At 38.0% G+C, this 16,006-nt stretch overlaps 1 protein-coding gene across 1 annotated transcript in view; it reads right to left on the reverse strand.

Annotated features, from left to right (window-relative positions):
• Positions 1-16,006, reverse strand: part of LOC118832709 (protocadherin-11 X-linked-like) — a 523,359-nt gene that overhangs the window by 326,309 nt on the left and 181,044 nt on the right. Inside the window, exons 4-5 of the mRNA XM_036740037.1 lie at positions 4,830-4,904; positions 3,542-3,628 (exon numbers count right to left, since the gene is read on the reverse strand). Of these exons, the coding sequence (XP_036595932.1) occupies positions 3,542-3,628; positions 4,830-4,904 (162 nt within the window). The remainder of the gene's footprint in view (positions 1-3,541; positions 3,629-4,829; positions 4,905-16,006) is intronic.

Raw genomic sequence — 16,006 nt, forward strand, 5'->3', positions numbered from 1 at the left:
TTGTACTCAGATTCTGAGTTCCATAGGAGTGTTATCACGGAGTTTTAAGTTAGGTTGTCTTATTTTAATGTTTTTGGCACAGTGTGTTTCTGTTCAATGACCACATCCATTTTTTGGAATGTAGCAGTGGAAAAAAGTTATTATATAAAGAAAAGGGACCAGCTCTATTGGGGAATATACTTTTTTGGAGCCTACTGCTTTTTATGGCTAATTTGGGTTTTATTTAAAGCCCTTATACATCACTAAACATTCTTTCTAGAATGTTAGAGAGATAAGCAAGCCTCATACAATTCTTATATATGCTTCTCTTAGGAAAAAGCTACCCTTCACTCTACCTTAGCCCTACCCTTAGCTCTGTGGGAGTGTGTACCCTTAGGTATGAATTCTCACAATTTGATTAACAACTTTTGGTAAAAATTGTAAGGATATGTGCATGGAACTCTGCCTTATTTTTGTCTAGTCAGGATAGACCACACACTGCATTCACATTCAGGTAAATATCCTCAGGGGCATGCTGCGGGGAAGGGGCACCAGTAGGGAGAGAAACTTGCCTAAAAGTAAATGTTGGAGCGCATAAAGTTGGAAAGTGTGGAGATATTGGCTGTCCCTCCTGAAACCACAACTATGTACAATCACAACTATGAACCAGACCTTTCTTGACGGTACCCTCAATTTTCAAGGAAGGGGAATCAGACCTTTCTTGATGGTACCCTCAACCTTGAAGGAAGGGATTTCTGATAATAAACATGTTATCATTGACATCCATATGGTCTCTGGATTTTGATTTCTGAACCCTGGATCTGGCCAAGCACAGAACTTTGAAAGCTGATAGTGGTAAAGTCATCATGGAATCCTACATTCTTCATGCAATGAAAAAAATGCACAACAATTCACACTAGGTACCATGTGTAAAATGGGCCAACTTGCCATTTTTGACCACATCTATATGTCCTCTTGTTACTGTGCAGATGTGGGAGTGTAAGCTCTAGTGAGTGTTTATGGGCTTCCTGGTCCTTGTGCATTGGAAATATACTCTGGGAGATCTGATTTATCTTCTTTGGTTGATGAAATTCATACTAGTAATAAAAAGCTCACTTGGAACTCCCAATTTTTTATTTCCAGTTGTACTACTGAAACATTTTCTAAGGATCTTAGCAAAATTGCTGATGTTTCTCTAAGGGAATGGACACATTCGTATTGATTTTCTCCACTCAAAGAATAGCTGACCTATGCTTTCATGTTCCCCACTTTATTTCCATAGAGTTAAACAGATGTCTTGGAACTCTATGGGGGGCACCATTTCTATCATTGCTCGTACAAACCCCCAAACCCCTCCGTATAACATGACTCATAACTTTTCTCTAAATATCAAGCTAGAAGGGTTAGGAATGGAGTCAAATATGTTCATAGGAAAATTGAAAGCTAATAAAATTTTTCAGAAACCTTCATCATATCAGCAATTTTGCTTAGTCTGATTGTGTTGTTTTCATACCCAAAATGGATCTTTTGGTATCTAGTTAATGATATATTTTTCAAATAACACAGCATTAACTTCAAAAGTAGCTTGGAGACAGGGAAGATACATTTAATTCTGTAGAGGTAGCATAGTATATTCTACCTAGTAGAAATTTCCTTTTTCTTTTCGATACCTGTGTGAAGTAACATTACAATACGGTGTCTCCTAAGCTCTACAATTATACACCAGAGGATAACTTAGACTAGGACAAAGTCCACAGACAACAAAATGAATAAATAAAAGGATCTCAGGCAGAAACCACCCGAGATAGACAAAAAGCTAATGTTTCTGGATCTGATCTAATATAGGTGAAGGAATATGAAAAATAAACTAATTTGTCAGAACTCAATTGAGCAGATGGTGTATCTTACATGAATCATCAGGATTAAATATTTCCCATCCCTGAGGTATTTTTCTATCCCTGGCACTAATCTACGTCTATTTATCAATCCAAGAAAGCAGGATTTTACTTGGGTAGGTCAGACAGCTGGACCTTGGAAGGAATAGGCTGACATCATGGGCTCTCTTGAAAGCAGTTGTTCTCATTATGTCAAGAGAGTCTTATGTGTCAGGAATCTGTCTGTAATTTTCTGAGAGAGGCCTTTGTGGATATTGATTTAGTTGAAAGTGTTAGTTTGCTCACACCTCAGAACAGATCCCTAATGATTTTTCTTAGCTCCTGAATCAGAAATGACCTGTAAGTAAAATGTCTAAGTCAGTATGGGGAGTTCAGGAAATCTTAATTAACTGGAATCCAGTAATTCAACATTTGGATCTTTTGGAAAAAGACTCTTCTGAAATCTAATTTTGCTTAGCGAGCCCTTTCTTCTTAAAAGAATAATGTCACATTACAAAAATATTCTACAGGGAATACTTTAAAATACTTAAGAAGACAAAGCCCCCTCACATACTTCAAGAGTATTCATTGAAATTATAATATACAAATAGAGTGCTACTGACTCACCCTTACTAACACAAGTACTTTGAGTTATTTTTCCAGTAATAGTATTAATAATAACTAACATTTACTCTATGTTAGGTACTTCACTAAGTGCTTTACAATTACTTTCTCATTTGACCCTCACAACAACACTGGGAGGGAGATGCTATTACTTTTATCCCAATGAGGAGACTGAGGCAAACAGAGGTAAAGTGACTTGCCCAGTGTCACATAGCTATTCAGTGAAGTGAAATTTGAACTCGCATCTTCCCGACTCTGGCCTGGCACTTTATCCACTGTGCCACCTCGCTGCCCAGTAGTGGTAATGATATGCATTCATTTATTTACTCTTTCTTGAGCCCTCCTGTAACCAATGGCATACACCTCCAAGTAACCAGGTAGAGGTTAAGACACACAGTCTGTGTCTATGAAAGAGTGAAATTGATTGGACTTAATGGGAGTCAAAACTCTACTTCGTCAACCAGATGCTCAATACAACTGAGTTGACTAGTTACGGAGAATGGAGACCAGAGACTTTTGACCTCTTTTAAAATGTACCCTAAGAGCTACTACGAAGCTATGGGTTAGAAGAAAGAAAGGACACGACTAGCCTAGTTTGAGTTGTGCTTTATACTTGAAAATAATAAAACTGTATTGCTTTATAAACTTTCTGTCATTTGAAATTGTTACTTATTTAGATGGGTTCCCAACCTTCATTAATCAAAATTTGATTTAACTGAACTCAGCCTATTATAAACAGCAGCTTTATACTTGGAATGAGATTCGAGCAATAAAGTTCAAAGTAATCTGGACTATAGATCAAAGAATTCCTTTGAAGAGTCATTCTCCAGCTTTTTCAGTCCACCAGCTCAGGGCCTGACTTACACTGAGTAAAGTAGGTAGGTATCTCTATTGTGTAGGATGAGAGATGTTGGGAATCCCAAAAAATATTGACCTAAATTCCATCATTAAAATATCTATTTCTTCCACTAATAAGCTATCCTTTTGAAATACAAATAACCTTGGCAAGAAGTCATTATAGCAAATAGAGTGAATATTTCTCATTTACTAATTCTTTCCCATACCTGAGCAGAAGTCCAGGTGTCCACAGCTGTCTCCTGAATAGCTGGCTCTCTCAGTGGAGTACGGGGTCTAGTAGCCGGCATCAAATGCTTTTTAAGAAAAAAAAGTGGAAAAGTGTATTTTGTTGTTAGTTAATAGCAACGGCTTGGAACAAATGTATCTCAATAAATGTGTATTTGCAATACACAAACACATTGGTAACACTTCATAATGACTTTTATTACTCTGCATTGTGTCCAGGATAGGTATTTCATTGCTTTTATCTTTGATTACTATTGTGCTATGATGCCAATGGTCATTTTCAGGATCAGGCTAATTCAATGGGCAAAGGAGCTCTAGATATTTGGGTATGGACATTTTGCTTCTAAAGGGAAGTCATGTGACCTAAGGAATAAGGAGCAAGGCTTGAAGCCAAGAATACCTGGTTTTAAGGCCCACCTCAGCGCTCAAGGCACTCTTCAGGAAAGAAAGCATTTGTATTGGTAGAGCAAGTGTCCCCCATGAGTTCCCTAAACCAGTGAAACCCCAGGTCTGAACTGCATCTGGAGGCTGCCCTAATGGTGTAGATTTTATGGGGTTGGCATCATTTCAGAATACAACAGCACTGCCAAGGGAAGGCAAGGTGTCAAACTGTAGAGTTCTTATCAGAGAGCAATATGAAAACATTGGTTCTTTATTAGATATGAGGACACCAAAAGCTAACTTTGTCTTAAATTTCTCCTTGACCTCATCCTCCTCAGACCATTTCAGTGGGCCAAAGACCCAGTACATACTTCACCCTGTCCTGCCTTTCACTTTAAGCCAAAGGAACCATCTCCACAGAATCAAATGGACTAAGGGACTAATAGGCTTTCTTCCCCTGAGACACTAACGAGCACTAGCATAATTCAATTTCTTCTAACCAAAGATAATTATACAAAACACACCCTCACCTAAAGTCATTAATTGACGCTACAATGTCATAAATGGGTTGTACGGGCTGAATGATGTCATAGTGGGGCTTCCAGACTTTACAATGAAGGTTGGTTATAATCTATTAATGATCTTAGCATTTCTTGTGAAATGGTGCCTGGCAGAGCAATGTTAGTCATTTTATCTCTATCTGTATAGAGGATGCCACACTATAAGTAACTTAATGATACAAAAGATAGCCCACATGAAATTTAAGGACCTTTCCAAACGTACAATGAGAACTACTGCTTTAGAGTCTCACATACAAATTCGCTAAAGGTTTCTAGGAAGAAAAACAAACAAACAAACAAAAGTTTTCAGAATTCTTTGCTTTCTTACCATAGGGTAAGTCCGGATAGCGATCACATTTGGATCCTTTAAATCAGAGTCAGTCATCCCGAGCTGGCTTGCAGCCTTTTGGAGGGGGAAAATAGAAAAAAAAAACCATACCGTTTAGCTACATGCCGAAAACAAAACAGCAACAACAAACCATTTAAAATACTGATAAAAGGAAAAAGTAATACTAATCGGTATAAAATTTGGTGACTTGAGAAGCCATAAACAGATAATTACATGGTATCATTTATACTTTTTTCAATTACTTCCACCCAAGTCTAATTTCAGTTTTATATTTCCGTCATTTTTGCTTCTATGAAAATTTAATCTTATTAAATAAGAAAACAACATATTTGAAACTTTGATGACAACACAACCAACACTGATCTGTTCTCTTAAGACCTGTGGCCTATTTCCTAAGAGATGGGTATGTGCGAAAAAATTTACTAATCTAAAGCAGTTGCCACAGGGGGTTAAAAGAGTCAAGAAATCACATTAGCCAACAAATGCTTAATCTCTGTTAAACAGACAGAGGTGGCAGCCAAGGGTAACACCAGTTGAGAACACAAACAAATCTGTAGAACACTACAGAGAAGAACATTGGAAGGAAAAGAGAAAAACCAACTTTATAAAACAGCAAGGCACAATAAAAACGAAAGAGAAATGTCTAAAGATAGCTCATCAGCAGACTCAGTTAAACCACATGATGCCAACTACATTTATACATGAACCTTAAACGATAACAGATATTAAACTTAATGTATTTGTCAAGGCTTCTGTAATCATTTTCATCATCAATGACAGAAGAGCTCCTACATTTGGACTCTAATACTCCAGGCCCCAAAATGCCACAAGAAGTAGAAATGGCACTAATGAAGATAAAGTTAGAAATAGCAGCTAGATCTGACCAAAGACATGACAAGGAAATGTGTGAACCACCTCTAAATAATGGAGCACTTGTTTTACAAGATATCTCAGGGAGGAGGAGAAACAAATGGAATAGGGTAATTCGATATTATTACCCCCCCAAAAAAGTCCATGTGCCTATTTTTCATCTAAAAAAATCTTTCTGAGTCTGATTTATTAATATGCTTAGTAGAATAGAAAGCATATTGGTTCAGGTATCAGAGGACCTGGTTTCAAATCCCATTTCTGACCATTTACTTCCTGTCTAACTTTGGGCACATCTTACTCCAAGATTAATGACTGTCAATACATGTTTACCATCACTGTCATGGTTGTTGTCTTCTGCAATATCCAAATGGCAAAGGGGTTTTCCAATAGATGGTAGGGTCCTCTAGCAAGCCTCAGAACATGACAGTTCCTCTTCCATGAGATCCATGATGATTCGAAAATGAGATCCACTTAACAATTCATACAAGAAAAACTACAGGATGAGAAATGTCTGTTGACCTGATTGTAATATGGTCAATGCACTCACTTAACCTTTCAGAGCTTATATTTGGGAGAGGAAGTGCAGATGGACAATGATTTGGGCCTGGAACTTAACAGAAAGAAGAGCAGGGATTGTTGGGGGAGGAAGTAAACCATTAGCTTCATAGGAAAATGGAGCTTAGAAGAGGGGAATAAGAATGTTGGTTTACCAGAAGGAAGACAGGGAAGTCTGATCAGTATTTATCAGACAGTTAGAGATCACATTTTTAAAAGAAAAGCTAGAGGGGCAGCTAGGTGGTGCAGTGAGTAGAGCACTGCAGTAAGGAGGACCTGAGTTCAAATCCAGCCTCAGACACTTGACACACTTACTAGCTGTGTGACCTTGGGCAAGTCACTTAACCCCAACTGCCCTGCCTCCCCCCCCTCCAAAAAAAGGAAAAAAAAAGCTTTAAAAAAAAGAAAAGTTAGACATCCCAATAGAGCCTTCAAAAAGAAACAGACAAAAGCAGAGCCAAATCCTGAATTATGCTTCTGTTACCTAGCTTTGAATTTCCATTGTGGCCTCCCCATTTGTGTCTGTGTCAAGTGAGAAGGGAAATGGCCAGAGAAAAAGAAAATGGGAATCCACTGAGTGTTTTCCCCCAACTCGTATGCCCCAATCTCTCAATGTCGAAGCAAACCAAATCCTCTACCCTCTCCACAAAGCCCTTGAGCATTTTAGAGCTTCTTAGACAAACTCAAACAACCACCATTAGCCTGTATGAAAATGCAGAGTTGAGTTCTACTCAGTTAAGTGGATAGCGGACATGCCAAAGAAAGCTTCCTGAGAAATAATAAGGCAATCATATTTGCTTATTCCTATACACTGATATGAGGCAGTTAGGCGGAACAGTGGATAGAACACCGGGTCTGGAATCAGGAAGACAGAAGTTCAAATCGAGACTCAGATGCTTCCTAGCTGTATGACCCAGAGGAAAGCGCTTCATCCTGTTTGCCTCAGTTTCCTCATCTGTAAGATGAGCTGGAAAAGGAAATGGCAACTCACTCAGAATTGGGGTCAGAGAGAATCAGGTACGACTGAAAGATGACTGAGCAACAATACACTGAAATGATACGAGCAAGTTACAAAAGTGTTCACGAGCATATGGCATTGTAACACAAAGAATAAAATACTTTATCTGCCCATGTGTCTGTCAAGGGAGAGAAACAGCAAAAGTGATATGATGTGAAACATAAGGACAGAAGGAACCCCAGTTTTCACTGTAGCTTTGCCACTAACTAGTACCTCATGTTATGTCTTGAAGCATCAGCTTCCTCATGTAGGTAAACTGAGGACACAATTCTAAGAATCACTTCAGCTCTAACATTCGATTCGAGGATTCTAAGGTTTTTCTTTTTACTTCCTTTTTAAATGCCTAACTTTCTGGGAATACAATATTAAGTGAGTTTTTCTGAAGAACATTAAATATAGTTTGACAGTGCTACTTAAGGTGACAAAGATCACATCCAGCGTTCTTAGCAAGAAGAGAAATAACTCATGAATTAGCTATGAAGGAGCTTTAAGAATAAAAAATTGTGTTTGTATAAAGCTTTAAAAAAAGACTGTTACAGAAGGAGATTCCCAGTCAAATCCCAAGAGAGGGCCATGTGTGTATTCAGCTTTTAGAAGTTTGTATTTTTCCCAAGTCTATTAGAGTTACATTTTCCATGCATACTTTAAACATCTGATTTAAACATACTCTGTCAACTGTGAACAGTTTGATCGCTGTCTGAGCTGTCTTCTACCACCTACATAATATTGCATTTTAATGCCCATGGCATCAAGTAGACATAGCAGTCTGGGTGGGTAAAGGTCTAAAGTTATGGAAATGTGGTTTGTTTAGACATTGTTCAACTAGGACATCATTATAATTCGTCAATGCCACTCAATAATGCGCTAGATACTAAATGGGCTTGATTAGTGAAATAGCAAGAAAACTGTCAATTTTCTATAAAACATAGCAGCAAATTTTTCATTGTTCAGTAGTGTCCAACTCATTGTGACCCCGTTTGGGGTTTTCTTGGCAAAGATACTGGAAAGGTTTGCCATTTCCTTCTCCAGCTCATTTTACAGACGAGGTAATTGAGGCAAACAGTGACTCGCCCAGGGTCACACACCTAGGAAATGTCTGAGGCTGGATTTGAACTCAAAAAGATGAGTCTTCCTGACTCCAGGCCTAGTGGTCTGTCTACCATGTCACCTAGGTGCCCACCAAATGTAGGGAAAAACAAATGTATTATGTCCTTACCCAATCCTCCTCTATAATCCAACCCCCCAACATAACAATTAGAATGTATATCAATCAAATAAGATCTTCGGAAATTGGGGAACATTTAAGAAGTTGAAATACATCGATTATCTGAACTTGACTGTAGGCAATGGTTTTCTCATCTTTAGTTCTTCTTTCTGTTGGAGGAAGAAGCCAATCTAGATATTCTCCTTGCCTTTTGAAAACAAAACAAAGAAGAAAACTCTGCTTCTATCTGAGGGGATTATGAAGCTTTTCTACTTTTATGAGGTTCTCTTTGTTGCTGTTTGATGGTGACAAACTGTGGGTACAGACTTGAAGCTTCCAGATTAGAATACCAACCCAAAGACTGTTCCTCAAACATGTAAGAGATGAGGCGAGGAAAAACGTACAAGGGGCAGTTGGAGCTGACCTTTGGGGTCAGAAAGGTCAAAAAATCCTTTCCACTTAACCCATGACTTTTCAAATCTTTTCTGATGCAGTTACAGAGAACAGGTATTCAGCCCAAACCTACACTGCTCTCATTGTCCTGTTCTCATGTCTCCCTTCTCATAGGGTTCTGGGACCCAGGGGTGGATACTTCTGCATGCTAAGATCTGGGAGTGATTTCTTCTCACATTACTGGTTCAACTACCACCTCTATTTGCAGATCACATGGAAATCTACTTTTCCCGTTCCTCAGTGTCCTTGGAGCACATTTTGGGTAATTTCCTTTGTAAAATGCTTCACATAGCTCAACGGTCAGATGGTTTAAATGGGAAAATGACAAGAACATGTCACACTGGACTTTCCAGCAGAATGTCCAAGTAACCACACATCATATTAGCTGTCCTGAAGAGGTATGCATATTGAGCTGAGCATAAACTGAAATTTAGATTTTGGTTTTTAATGTTGTATACCTTGGCTACACCATGGGAAAAAAGAAGTTGGGCACTACCTTACTCCAAGGGAGAAGGGGGCAACATCAGGAAATATTGTCTTATCTTGTTTTTTTTTCAAATTAAGAGGCTGAAGATCCCTATCTCAATCAGTCTGGAAGTGCAGTGGCCACTTACAGGCATGATACCACTGCTGATGAGCGTGGAAGCTTTGACTGGCTCCATTTCTGATGTAGGCATATCCACCCCTCCTTACTGGCTTTTTTCTCCTGGGCACTCACCATATTGGTGCAGAACTTAGTGCATACACTTATTGACTTTAGCCTCTCCACACAGCTCGGAACTCCTGAACTTAAGTGATCCACCAGCCTCAGCCTCTCCAATAACAGGGATTGCTGACTTGAACCATCAGGTCTAATTAACTTTTGTTAAGAAAATTAAGCATGGTCCTTAAAATTCAGTTGTATGATTTTTGCTTCTTTATATGTACTCAATACTTAATAACATCATACTTTGCCTTCCTGAAAATTAGTGTCAAATTGTCAAGGGGAAGGGAAAGTACCTTATAGGGAGCATATTAAAGCCTCCTTTTATTAACGCTTTCATTTAAACAATGTTCAGTGTCAAGAAAGAGAGAGCTGGATATGATAAAAAAAAGAATTCAAAGACTTTGGGTATCTTTCACACTCATGTAGCTAAGCACTTCCAACAAGAAGTAATAATAAAAATACTGCTACGAGAAAAGCTGCTTCATCCAGCACTCTCTTGATCAGCTCTTCTGAAGATAGATGGCACAGAGATGATTCTGGTACCTTTAAAGTAATGAGACAGAACTGATGATACTCATTTTATATATGTAACTTCTATTCTCCCTCTAACCTTTACCAAACCTGCACAGGTTTCATGCTGGGAGAGAAGGAGGGGCATAATTTGTATTTCTAGGTCCAGGAAGCTCTCATCTATACTACCATCCCACCCCATTTTCTGGAGATTTGGGAATAAAATCTCTGTTAAGAAGAGGGGATGGAAATCGATCATGTCCTTTTGTGAAGGAATCTGATGGCAAGATATTATCATTAAGCAGAAGGATCCCTGTTGGTTGGATATGTCTCTGTCTCATTAGAGAAGAGAGTTAGTTCACATAATTGATCAATCAGCAAGCATGTGTTAAATAGTATTATATGTTAGGCATTGTGCAAAAAGCTTAAGATACAAAGACAAAAGTGAAAAGGGGGAGGCAACATGGACACACGTAAATACATTCAACAATATACAAAAAAAAACCATGCACAGCAGGAACACTAAAAAAGATTCATGTAGAAAAGGTATTAGGGCTGTGTCCTGAAGGACCCCAAGGAATACAGGTAACTCCACCTTTGGAACTGTGGTTCAAGTTATCCTAGGTGCTTCCAAATACCATCTCTAGGATACTGAGTGTTTCTGGAGGAGTGAAAACACACTCATTTCAGCCCAGTGGTTATAGAGTATGTCTGCCTCCCTAGGCCCACGTAGACTGTGGGGACTGGTGACTTCCTATTGGGTCAGTCATAATGGCTCAACTTTCCCATAGAAGCCCAAGAGCTGAATTTATGTCATGATTTTGGAGACGAGACAGAGTAGAAACTGCACGATTTACTAATGTTTCCTGTCCACGGAGTAATTAGGAAGCATTTATCAGAATTAAAGGGATGTGCAAACCTATGTTTATCAGCATACTTGGCACAGAGAGGACCCTGCACATCTAGAAGACCTTACACCCCATGATTAATCCCCCTTCTTGCTTGCAAATTGGTGTCAGCAATACAAGCCTACTTGTATCCATGCCGTTTCTTTCTCTACTTCCCCAAACCCAAATCTTAGCATCTGGAACAAAAGCTAAACATGAAATGTGGCATAATTAGCTGGGGACTGGATCGAAAGAACTGTGTAGAAATAATTTTGTCAAAATACATTTTCAGAGCTATGTGGTGGCACTCTATAAATACAGGCTAAAATTTATTTTGAGATTTCTATCCCCTCTGGGGCCAATAACTGATATCCATAAAGATGGTCCTGAAATTATGAGTATCAGAAGATTGCCTATATCTAGACAATAACTTGCCAGAGATTTAGTGCTGGGTTGGTCATCTAGTCCAACCCTCTTGTTTTACATATAAAGAAACTGAGACTCTGAAATATTTATACTTTCATGTACTTATACACAGTTATGTAAGATATGTTATTACATACGAGGTTTTCCAGAAAATCAGTAGCTGTACTTATATAGTCAAACCAGGACCTTTCTCTTCCTTCTCCTGATCCCTGAAAGTGGTTAAAGGACAAGAATCAGACAAAAATGAGTTGTCACTGGAATGAAACCTTAAGATGGCTTTATTAGGATGATGGCTTATGTGCAGAAAATAACGAAAAAGTACCCACGCATGGATAACAAGATTATCTCTTAACAGTTAAAAGTATAAAGAACCTGTCCTAACTATGGACACATCCTTTTAAAAAAAAATGAGATATTGTTAACAGATGCAGAAACTCAGCGAATCTCTCATTTTATGGATCAAGCAATTTGAAGCTGACAATCCCCAATGAATTTCATGAACAGTGAAGGTACTAATACACCCAAGACTCCCCCTTCCCAACAGGAAGGGTCTAGGAACTTACAATCCTGGCATTTTCAGAGTTCTTTAAAATGTGACTGGCTCTTCCCTAGAGGAAGATGGATTAACTCCTCTTCAAACATCTGAGGATCCAGGGAAAAGTACTGTACCTAGACTAAATGGGCTACTAGGACCAATCCATCTAACTAGGGGGAACCTACTTTCTGAACTCAAAATCATTACTTAGCAGAGACAGGGCTCTACTGCTGTCATAGCATGATAAGTCACAGTCCTATCCTCTAAAATTCCCACCTGTTTCCACATAGCGACTCAACCTTAAAGCATGGAAAATCAAAAGCAATTCACGTAGAATAATTATGCTATTAATTAAAATTATTTCTAGTACTAAAAAGGACTTAGCTGATTTGTTATTGCTTATTGCTAAGTGTAATTTTCATTTCTAAGAGGCTCCAAACCATGCATAAAGTTTGTAATGTATCTATGCCATACTAAAATGAAAAATATACACACATATAGTGATGAAAAGTGAAATGCTAGTCAGAATACCTGGGTTCTACTCTGGGTCCTCTAAAGTACTAGATATGTGACCTTGGGCAAGTTGTTTAACATCTCTGGGCCTCAGTTTCTTCATTGGTAAAATGATGGGACTAGCCTAGATGATCTCTCAGGCTCCTTCTGCAGCACCAAAATCCTATGAGTCTCTGATTTCTTCTTCCTGGGTTTCATTTTCCTCATGTATTAGATAAGTTGGATTTGAACTAATTACTAATTCCTAAGATCCCTTCTAGCTATGAGATGATATACCCCTATACTTAGAGGGTTTTCCCAATTATTTCTGAGAACCTATTAGTAATCCTAAGGGATGAATGCAAAGAGTTTCAAAGTTCAGTCTGGCCCAGGTTAATCAGCTGTGGCCATGGAATAGAAAAGGGTTTGGGCAATGAACAGTACATGAGTTGTCATCTTCTTTTTCCATTAAACCACACTGCACTGGGAAAATATTACATATTCCAAAGCTATCACAAAATTCAAGGTGAAATTAAAGAGGATAGCAACATCTTGGGCCTTTCGTGTTTGTTCTATACACACCAGTATGTCTGAGTTTTTAGGAAACTGAGAAATAGCCTTTCTATTTTGTAGAAAGCCATAAAATTCCACAACTAAATATTTGTGAAGACTGAAGCTAAAAAAGAGAATATTTTCTTTTTTCTAAGAAAATGCAACGTCTTAAATCATGATTTTTAGCATCATACAAAATGATGAACTTGATATTAGAAAATATATTTAATCTAGAGTGTAACACCTTTCATTTATATTATATATGTGTTTATGTAGACATATGAATTGCTTAAAACAGGAAACTAAGAATTGTGGGAAAGGTAGAAGTGTTGGAATGCTCATTTAACTCAAGGGCAATAAGATATTCTGGGAAGGTAGACTTAATATAATTATCTGAGAGAAATATTGGTCCTTAAACTTGACCTAATTCTCAATAAATACAGCTATATTTAAATAACAGATCGCAACTTTTATGTTAATGAACATACAAAAGATTTCAGCTCCAGATGATGCAGATGATTTCATTAGTTTGAACAATCTAATCAGCTTGGCTTTTGTTTTCATTTACTTGTTTGTTTATTTACCTGCCACGGAGCTTAGTTATTAATTTACCTATCAGTCTATTTATTTATTTTCTAGTAGGTTAGGTTTTCTAAGTCACAGCACATTAGACTGGAAGTTTGAAGATACAGGCAATGTCCTTTTGATTTCATTAGTGACACACTTAACTGCTTTATTACATTGAGAGAAGAGAAATGTCAATGTGTTTGTAGAGTCTTTGGAAATAAACACATTTTTATTGGTGCTCCATGCTACATTGTCCACGATGGATCTGAACTCAGTATAAATCAGGTCCCGTCTTGGCTTATATCCAAGGGCATCTAGTTACTGAAGTACTGAAAGGAACAGTCATATAATGGTCTCACCTACCAGAGCATGAAACCCTTGGAGAGCTTTAGAGTGATGCTCACATATATGAGGGGGTCTGTGCATGAGTCTGGACAAAGTGCAGGCCCAACAGACATTTAAAATATAAGCCCTCTCTCTGAAGATTGTGAATTTGGGTGCTTTCTTCAGTTCCCTTTGATGATAATCTAAAGATGGTCCTATTGATTGAATGTCAATATTTGTGCCTAGGATGAGGGAGGGACCTTGCTACGGCTCCTTTTAAGATCAAGGCCTACTATTTCCTTTTTGTTGACCTCAGTCTGGGCACAGACTATCAAAGACACAGACCTTGCTCAATTGGCAACCAATACTGACAAGGGAATGAACAGAGATGAAATAGCTGTGTTAAAGGGAAAACAATGGAAAAGAAAACATTTGTTCTACTAATATATCAAGTTTGTGTCTGACAGCAAAGATGCAGACTTTTGGAAGTGTCTGAATTTAAAGGATTTTTCTCTTTTTAACTGGGTGTCTAGTGCTGTACTGACATGCCAAAAAAAGTCCCCAAACAGCAATAAGACTTTTAAAAGGACAGGGAAAGAAAGCTTGCTTTTTCCCTTAAAATAAAATGAAACAACCCAACAAAACCTTCATGTATTGAAATAGCATGGTCAATGTCAATATCACCATTAAAAATTAATCACACTGGTGAACGATACATATGAAAACATAACAGTACTTTCCACATGAAGGTTTTGGGTTTTTTTTTCTTTTCTGTATTTGAAACAAAATAGTACAAGATAACTAAGAGAGACAGGAATTGTCTCAGTTTTCTGTTCCTGCTTTGATGTGTCAAACAATTTTTAAAAGGGTTATCATTTTACATTTTTCTATACAACTAGGCCCTTTAAAACCCTGGTGAATACTGAATTCAAAAATGTCAAGATCGCACAAAACATGGGGGCTTAATGTCATATTTGAAGACCTTCAGGAAGTTCAAAAGAGTCAAAAGTGCCTGGCATCAATTTCATGATTTGATCAGTTTCCAAATCTGCTAGTTGTAGAACCCCCATATTTCCATCTAGTCCACAAGAACAGCATGAGAGATGGTGGTAAATGCTTTGTTAAAATCTAAATTTATGTCCAGAATATTAACTGATATAATAATCTCATGGTCCTTTCAAAACATTTTGCCAATTCATGGAAGCATAAATGACAGTGACAATGGGTGGTTTGTCAAAATTATTAAAACTCTCCAACTTGGCAAATATTTGGACCTAAAAAGGAATATTTTATCTTCTATTCTTTAAGCTCCTCAAATCAAAGTTTAAATTTGTAGCTTACTGCTTCCATGATTGTTTCCCAGAATATGACATTTGCTTAATGTTCACATTGATCCAACTTTTATGGAATATTGGGCAATTGAGACACCACAATCTCTCTCTTCATTTTCCTTTCTAACTGGCATCTAAAGCATGTGCAAAATATTATTTGAAGTTGATTTACCCCACTTTTCAGTGGCTACACATCCCTGCTCCCAAAACACAAAATTATCAGAAGTATAGAGTTGCCATTGGTACTATTATATTCTGGGTTTTGGCTACACTATAGAAGGATGCAGAGCTAATATGACGGCTACCAATAATAATGCTATCATAGAGTATAATTTTTCATTTTGGCACTCAGAAAAAGAAGTAGGAAGTGGCACCTGGGGCAAGCAGCACTCAGTATGCCCTCAAATCAACTACTGTATGAGGGAAAAGAAAGGAGACAGTGGCATTGATCTGTTTGTGGGAGAGACTGTGGACACCAGCCTATGTCCTGAGATGTGTAAGCTTGTTCAAGGAGACCATGGGAACCTGAGGCCTTTTGTGGGAATGACACCACCCAGAGAGAAGCAGGGCAGGATGCTTACTGGCTATAAATTTGTGAGGCTTCTAACACATAAGACCTTGGAGATCAAGCCTCAGTTGTTCCCACCCTAGTTATAGGATTGATGCTAAGGATGAATAGTATATCTTTCTTCAGAGTAGTTGAAAGCAAATTCAATAATACACAAT

The sequence above is a fragment of the Trichosurus vulpecula genome, chromosome X (genome assembly GCF_011100635.1).
Source record: "Trichosurus vulpecula isolate mTriVul1 chromosome X, mTriVul1.pri, whole genome shotgun sequence".
Classification (NCBI taxonomy): Eukaryota; Metazoa; Chordata; class Mammalia; order Diprotodontia; family Phalangeridae; genus Trichosurus; species Trichosurus vulpecula.